Source organism: Etheostoma cragini, chromosome 14 (genome assembly GCF_013103735.1).
Source record: "Etheostoma cragini isolate CJK2018 chromosome 14, CSU_Ecrag_1.0, whole genome shotgun sequence".
NCBI lineage: Eukaryota > Metazoa > Chordata > Actinopteri > Perciformes > Percidae > Etheostoma > Etheostoma cragini.
Window position 1 is genome coordinate 771,945 of NC_048420.1, and position 8,689 is coordinate 780,633.

Below are 8,689 nucleotides of genomic sequence, written 5' to 3' on the forward strand. Positions count from 1 at the left end.
AGAATAGTTTTTCTTTTTTTTTTAGATGCAAATACGCCAGGGAGTTAGGGCCATGGATCAATGCTTCAGCCATTCTATAAGGAATGTTTTATTCAAGGACTACAACTATTATTTTTATTATCCATTAATCCGCTGATTATTTTCTCATTTTCAATGACCGGTTGATCATTTGTTTTGTAAAATGTCAGAAAATAGGGAAAAATGCCCGATACAATTTTCCTAAGGGTTGAAGTGACGTCATCTAATTGCACAGTCCAAATATTTTCAATTTACTATAACATAAATCATAAATCTTTGCTTAAAAAACAACTTCAATTATTTTGCTTACTTGACTTATCGTTGCAGTTCTACATTTCTAAATTAAAAAGCCTTGAATCATTTAGTTTGGTTGAAAAGTAATACATGTCAGATACATGTGTGTCATACTTTTGGATTTGCTATGGAAATTAAGTTGCAATTAAAATGACCCGATTTATGAATGGAGTTTGGTTTGACATTTTCTACGAACGAGAACATACAGAGTGTCAAAGGAAAGCCGTGTGGTTTACTTCAATAAATCTTTCTTGCATATTCCTGACTTAAATAAACAAATGAACATTCTTTACATTCCTTTGGCAGATGCTTTTGGACTTTTCCTCAAAATATCATGCCCTATGATTTTATGTATACAATGGGTTTTCTTTTTCTTTTGTATTGGCCCTAACATGCTGCCGGGGAGCACAAACTAAAGTGTCCATGATATTTAGCAATGTTTTCTAGCTTTCACAGTTCAAAAATCTTAAGTTTAGCTACCTTCAGCAGAGGCATTGGGCAGAATTATGCTCATACTTTACTAAGAAAAATCAACTTGTGTGATTTAAGGATAACAAACAGTATTGTTGGGTAGTGTTAGCAGCTGCACAATCTTGGCCGGGTTTCTTGCTCAAGAGTCCTGCCTTAAGCTGCAGTTCTGTTGCCAAATTCAGATTTTTCCGACATCTCTGGAACGCCGCATTATACGACTTAACGCTGTCACGTGAGACCTGGATGGATTACTGACTATACCAACAAGTGGGTGTGACAAAGTTGCGCGGTTAGGAGAGAGTCTAAAGCATCGCTAACGATGTCTTATTTTGTGTATCAGAACAGCAGCCAGCCGTTTAGAATTTTCCAACGTAGAAGGAAGAAAATACAACATTTGCATGGTTTCCAATCTTTGAACAAGTGTTGATAAAATAACCATTATGCCAACTGTACAATCATTAAAAACGGAATAAAACTATAGTAAAATCCGAGGTGAGAGGTTATATCCATGACAGTAAACAACAACAAACAAACCCAGAAAAGAACAAAATGCTATTCACATGTACCCGCACTGTTAAGGGATGGTTCCATCCAACAGTTGTGGAAGAGGATTGGGGCCACATGGGAAAAATGTATTTGAGTTCAGAGTTTAAAGTCAGAATTCTGTGGAAGAAATAAGGAGCAAAAACTGACCTTTTTTTCTCAGAATTCTGACTTTAAACTCAGAATTTTGAATTTTTTTCACGTGGCCCTAATCATCTTACGTAAAAATTAGACCCAAGAGCTACTCCTAAACTATGGAATGAAGTGATACTCAGTAGTGCTAATAGAAAGTTCATTGTGACGGGCCTTCTGCTGGTTCCACCCCCTGAGACCACCAGGGTGCCCAGGCGCTGACGTATGCACACACACAGGCACACGCACACATTCACACAAACATACACAAAAATCCATTGGTCAGTCCTCGAAGACCTCCAGGAAGAGAGGAGGGAATAGCTCGGTGGGACACTCCACTTTCATGTGAAGGAATCGGCTGGCGTGGCAGGCGCCGATCATCCGCAGGTCCGTCACCTTCATTAGCAGCTTGGGCCAGAAATGTGCCACTTTGTGTTTGCGGTAGTTGATGTAATGTTCAAAGGCCAGCAGGAACTCCTCCTGGCAGCGCTCGATTCGCTCCACGCTGCTCAGGCCCGGCCGATCTGGTGAAAACAGAGTCCCCGGGGAAGGTGTCAGTTAGTGGGCTGCAGGGAATTTAACCCTCTGATGACAAAGACACACCGGCGAGTACAAGCAATGTTTGACAACAGTTATGTTCTAAAAGCAATATTCCCAAATTTCATTTTAGACATTTATTTGCTATTTTATTCATATTTGAAGCTACTTTTGTGAACCCGAGACTTTGTGAGAGTTCATTTTAAGCACCAACTCAATCGAGTGGAGGTTTGTTTTGAAGAGATTTGAGAAATCTTTCAGCTTTAGGAAAAAATAATGAAATGAAACACACGGGGATTAGGTTATACACAAATACCCATGGTGAAGTAGAGAGTAGAGCATGTGTGAATAGTATCTACAGTAGACATTTCTCACATTATTCCTATTATAATAGACAAGGGAGAACTAGGGTTTAATACATTTCATACACCTGTTATGATGATTCATGAGATCTTTGCACACAGTGGGTAACATGATTTGATAACATACTGTACACCGAAGCCTTGGGAGACAAAGTGAGTCATTTTCTTTTTGTGTGATCCATTTTCTCAGTCTGATATGGATTATTTGCTCTCCTGTGTTTATGATTCAAGATGCGGGTCAGGTTGCGAAATTTGGTTTCCAATCTGTGAAACAGCTGGTGAACAGAAGTTAGTTCCACGATCATTGTGTGTGTTGTTGTAATACTCAGTTTGGTCACAAGAGGCTGAAGTTACATAACTTCCTAACACATAATACACACTATGTTTCTTGTCTCGAAAGCCCTGAGCAATTATTGTTATTAGTACACAAGCTATAAGAAATGAAAGGACCATGAAAAGCTCAGATAACTGTTTATATTGTAGATTTTGTACATTGTGTGTACTGTGGTTGTGGTTTTCATATAAGCCGAAAGAGTTTTCTACCACACCCTCACATGTACAGTATTTGGGTATTTCTTAATTTGTTTTTTATTTTCTGTGAAGAAAATTACCTATTATAAAATTACTAGGACTCGAATGAAATTAATGAATGCAATCACTGGATTCTCTCACTGTAGCAGAGTACATTCACATAGATGATTTTTATGTCTATTTCTACTCTGGTAAACTTTGATGTACAAAGTTGCACTAAAACCATAAACCAAACTTCTTTTAGAGTTTTCTACCTGACCATCACATCTGCTGCATTTATTTATTCAGTTGGTCTTCAGCAGAATTGAAATTGCAGTTAAAAGAAAACGTGTAAAATTTGTACTCAAGATACAGGATCAACTGGGTTTTAAATCAGCCATACACTATGTTGAATGTTTCCATTTAAGGATGGATTTATGGCTTTTCTGTTAATAAAATCTAATTCTTTCATTTTTTTTACTTTTATTTTTACACAAACAGCTAACTTTAAAAGTGGAAATGATAGCTCAAAGTATCCTCTTCCAATCCACAGATCTTGGTTTTATCCTTTGAGCCATGGACCTGGTATTGATTATACAGAAGCGGCTACTGTGTGTGTGTGTGTGTGTATAAGAGAGGAGACAGATGGGCAGGTTAACCCCATGCCATGCCTACATATCCAACACACAGCAGAACAGTATTGATCTTCAATGAGATGCAGAGCATCACGCAGAGAAATGGCGCTGGAGCCCAGACCCAGCTCGCTGCATGGACAAAGCTCCTCAGAATGATTACGGCGATTAATTGATTGAATTAAAGTTGTGTATGGATTTCATGTCAAAAGAATACGCTTCACACAATCTGCGCAAGACGGAACAACTACCACTTAGGAAATAACAGCAAGACAAGGGACCTTTTTCATTATTTTTCTTTGTGTGTGTTGTAAAGTTCTGTGTCAGGTTCCAAGCCAAGGACCCCTTAACTGAGAGAGATGGATCAGCAACCCCATTCCATATTTAAGTAGTTGCATAATAAACTGGGTCTACATTAACGTGTAAGAACATAAAGACTTTATAAAAACATTTTTTGTGTGTCGAAAATTTAAACAATTGTTGGTGTGATTTTATAAATCATGTTTTAATGTTAAACATACATGTGGCACAGGTAATCCTTAGGATGAATGGATCTGTGTTTAGCCACCTATTAGTGACTATCCCTTCCCTACAGGCCAGTAAACCTATCATCAATGTTTTTATTTCACAGATTATTCATTTATATTAGAAATCCTTTTAAAATGCATTGAGGATGGCGACACCAAGTCCTCCTGCGTTGTGCCTTTTGTAGTATTAGTGTATTAGTTTTGCTTTCAATAACTTCATAAACAGGGGTAGGAAGCCAACAGCTACTCCCGTGATGTGTATTTGATCCCGTGGATGATTTGTAGACTATTAAGTGAACAAGGTGGACCCGGTCCACCAAACACTGGGCCGTCTTGACACTGCACACATCTCTGTCACTGTAGTTTTATTTACTTGTTTATAATTTCATCCATGCATGGCGCGGCCGATCCGTTCCTCACTAACCTCTCCTCCTCTGAGTCGGGTCTCCCTCGCGCTACCAACACTTAATAATAATGAGTTCAGATGGCCAGAGACTTGAGACTTGAACTCAAAGACTTGAGACTGTCTGTGAACATCTCTGGTTCTACATTTTACTTTTATTGCTTACATTATGTTACTTTGACTTGTAACAGAGTATTTTGACAGTGTGGTGTTAGTACTTTTACCTAAGTGAAAGAAATCTGAATACTTCTTCCACTACTGTCTGAGGGTTTGTAGCCTAAAAGAAGACAGAGCTGATCAGCTGACGTAGGTGTGTGTGGTGAGAGTCCCGACACCCGGTGCTTACCGGATGAAAGCAGGATGACGGCCTGTAGGAGAGCCACCTCCGAGTCATCCAGGTTGAAGGAGGACAGCGACACGCCAAGGTCAAAGATGGCGTCCGAGACCACGCCCAGGCCTCCGTTCTTCAGTTGCTCCCGCGTGACCGCCATCTCGCCGTTGAGCGTGAGCGTCTCACTCTCCGGGTCGTAGCGGACGGCGGCTCGCAGCGACATGATCTCCATGCAGCAGCCTTTCAACAGGACGATCTGGTCTTCACAAGGCAGCTGGTCGGAGGGAGGAAGAGATGAGCGTGAGTAGTTGGTGCATCACAAAACTTACTGCTTACATCACACAAAAGCAGGTGATTTGAGAAGTGATTTAAATAAGCCACTGATTCAGTGGATACCACATTTGCCAGTAATGGTCATATTGTTGTACTTAGACTAAGGACTTGCCCATCAGCCGTTTCTGCCAATCTCCCCGGCCTTTGTCACATGACCATTTCCATGACGACTATTCAAAATTCGGATACCATGGAACCAGCACACAATAAGTTTTTCTTTCTTTTTTTTAAGTGGCAGACTGAGCCTATAGAAAATGGGCAATGTATTCAGATATACAATTTGTTTAAAATGAATAATGTGTGATATTTCATTTAGCAGAATTACATCATGGGTCAAGCCTATGCAACAATTCCTATGTTAGAAATGTGTAAAATGTGCCCCCCCCCCCCCCCCCCCCCCCCCCCCCCCCCCCCCCCCCCCCCCCCCCCCCCCCCCCCGAATGTTTGTTCCCTTCTATGTCACCCCACTTCAGAATTCCCGGAATTGCCCATGACTGAAACATGACTGCAGCATTAGAAACTCAAACAGGTCTAAACTGCTCCACTTCTGCAGAGGAAGCCAGATCTCTGTCTACAACTTTGTCAAATAAGCAGCTATATTTACCTCACAAAACATAGGCAGTTTTTTGGCAAAGTCCACCACTCGGGTTATGGCAGGGGTGATAATTTTTGTAAACTGAGTGAAGGCTTCTATGTCCACTTTGTTGCCTTCGGGTGTATTGACCATGGACGCTTGGCAATTCTCCTCAGGCTGAAACGACAAAGAGAGGAGGTCAGCGTCAGAACAGTATATCTTTGGGAGTAAAGTGGTTTACTTGTGATTCCATATTTTGCCTGGATGAAAAGATGTAAATGGGAACGCATCACCACAGACATCACATACAGTATCTCTAGAACAGTGACCACACGTTTTTTTAACAGCCCCGGTTCCGGAAGTGTTTTCCCCGGTACAATTTCTCCTTTGACGTTTCATTAAATGCTGACACAAAGAGATTTAAGGGTGGAACCGAGCCATCTCCGAGTCAATTCGTGACCAGAAAACATTTGATTCGTCAGAAAAGACCATTTGGAAAACGGCAAAAAAGGCAAAGGTACAAGCGTGTGAACAGAAACCATCCACATCTCTGATTTCCAATCACTTTTACGCGTAGTATGGGGGGTAGTGTAGTATTTCTCCAAAAGATTATGAACAAAACACGGTTGATTTCATACCGACATGTGGCTTCTACAGGAGAAAAAGAAACTTTTGCTCACAAATTCGCAGCTCGTGGTCAGTCTACCTCGGATGGTTTAGACATTATGGCTCATAATCTAACTCCTTATGGAGAAAATAAATGGGATTTTTACTTCCGGAACCACGATGTGGGGCTCTATGGCGCATAATTTAATGCATATCAATGTAAAGTACACACTGTGCCATGCACATGTTGGAAAGGCAGTACTTGAGTGTCAGTAAACATTTTGTGTCCTTACCTTAGTTTCCTTCACCCCCGCTGCACTCTGGTCAGAAGTATAGAATAAATTACATGTTATTTCATTTAGAAGCATAGCTTCCTCGACCTGTTGGATAATCAACAGGAATCGTGAAGTTTCAATGAAGAACCCGTGTCAAGCCAACTACAAAAGGAAACAAGTTAAAACTGAGGACAGATGACAGATTGTGCAGATAGAAAACAGATGAGGTTTGAAGATGGGTTTCTATGGCGACATTCAGATTCAGGACCCCCGACTCCAAACGGATCCTCAGAAACACTCGACAACTTGGAAAATAGGGCTGTGCAGTTAATTGAAATTGTAATTGCAAGTACGATTTTGGCTCCTAAAGATCACACAAACTGATAGATTGAAACCAAAAAAACTGATTATTTCCCCATTACGTTTTGCAAGTAAAATGGAGGCAAATTTCACAGTTCAAGGTGTTTTCACTGTTGATTTGTTTAACTGGTTCAATGTTTTTTTCAGTTCATAAATTGCAACTTCTTTCCAAAGGTCAATAAATAAAAGTTTTAAATGATTGTAATTTTGAACTGTTTTCAGCCCTACTCTGAATTTTACTTGAAGCAAAAATAGCCAAAACCCTATGGCCGTGACGTCATCAGTAATCTAACGTCAATTTTTTTTAAAACGTTCCCTTGGACTTTTTGACGTGTTTTTGTACAATGAGTCATTTACAGTACAGTTGCTGGAAGAATATTGAAATAGACTGCTCTAAATTTGTAAGAAGTGACGCGTGTAAAGTGACACAAATAATCAATACAAAATTGTACTTCTATGTCTATGAATAGGCTATGTGTAGTTGTGGAACATAGTAAGTAGGCTGTGAAAGCTGTTTCTATACACTTTAAACATTAAATGAAGTGTTTCAGATGACACTGAACTGAGAACTGACAAGCTAACTAAACAAGCTAACTAGCTAGCTAGCCGGCCGGCCGGTTGGCCACTGAATTAGAACTCTCTTCAGATAAGTGTCACGTTATCTGGCTAACTTTCTATAACCAGTGTCTAGCATGAAAGCACGGTGGGTGGAATTAGCAAGCTAGCTAACTAACTATCCAAAAAGCTAAGTTACTTTATACATGCTAATGTAAAGCAGACTACTGGAATAATACATGCTTTTTTCGTCATATTTGATTTGGACTTCTGTGCACTGTTAACATAAAACCAAGCGGTGGACTCTGTGAGGCCTGACAGGGGGCACTCAAAATGCATTTCTTGCCCCGATTGTGTTGGGATTGTACAACTTATATGATTATTTGAAGTATATTTTACATTCTTTTACATAATTAATTAATTATTTAATTGAGAATTGTGAGTTTTCTACAGCAATGATGGCGTCATAGAAACCCAAAAAAAAGTCAGTAAACAGTTGAGATGGACTGTCAATCTGAACAGAAAAGGAAAAGGAAATTAGTCAAGTGAGAAATCAAAATCCATAAACAGAAAGAGAGAAACATGAAAGGACACAAAGAGAGCCAGTCATTAGTATTAGCGATATTAAGGGTCATTGCATTGTAAGACAAGAGAAAAAGACAGAAATAAGATGTCCCATTATAAATTAGTGGTGCTGAGTTGAGGAACACACTTTTCTCCGGCGTCCAGCTAAATTCCCCCACTCTACAAGGAAATACAAAACACACTGCCATATTAACACAGGGAACAGGTGGACCGGGTCGGGTGGGTGGGGGGGGGGAAGGACAGGTGTGATGTGGAAGTAACTGGACTTAAACTGGTCTGTAACAAAGAATTATGTAATAGTTTTCCGCATTTAGCAATTAAACCCTGAACAAAATGTGTACAAAATTCTCAACATTTTGTAATTAATTTATAGATGATAGAGCTCTTCTTACAAAATTACAAAAATGTAATAATATGGTGGAATATGTAATAACTACTGTATATCAGTGATGATTCCTTTGGAGGGTTGCTCCGGAACATTGGCCCGATGTCTGTCCTCTGTCTCTGTGTTGGCGTTCTAACCTCTGGTGGATTTCTGAGGACTATGGTATGGATGGACAGCATCATTTCTTTCTTATGCTGCACTGTAACTTTTATTATGGTGTTTTATGTGTCCTAATGTTTCTATTTTGTTTTCAACT

At 39.8% G+C, this 8,689-nt stretch overlaps 1 protein-coding gene across 1 annotated transcript in view; it reads right to left on the minus strand.

Annotated features, from left to right (window-relative positions):
* Nucleotides 1–479: 479 nt before the first annotated feature.
* LOC117957150 (thyroid hormone receptor beta-like) overlaps nucleotides 480–8,689 on the minus strand; it is a 12,108-nt gene continuing 3,898 nt past the window's right edge. Inside the window, exons 4-7 of the mRNA XM_034892746.1 lie at nucleotides 6,567–6,702; nucleotides 5,698–5,844; nucleotides 4,776–5,034; nucleotides 480–1,982 (exon numbers count right to left, since the gene is read on the minus strand). Of these exons, the coding sequence (XP_034748637.1) occupies nucleotides 1,741–1,982; nucleotides 4,776–5,034; nucleotides 5,698–5,844; nucleotides 6,567–6,702 (784 nt within the window). The 3' untranslated portion in view covers nucleotides 480–1,740. The remainder of the gene's footprint in view (nucleotides 1,983–4,775; nucleotides 5,035–5,697; nucleotides 5,845–6,566; nucleotides 6,703–8,689) is intronic.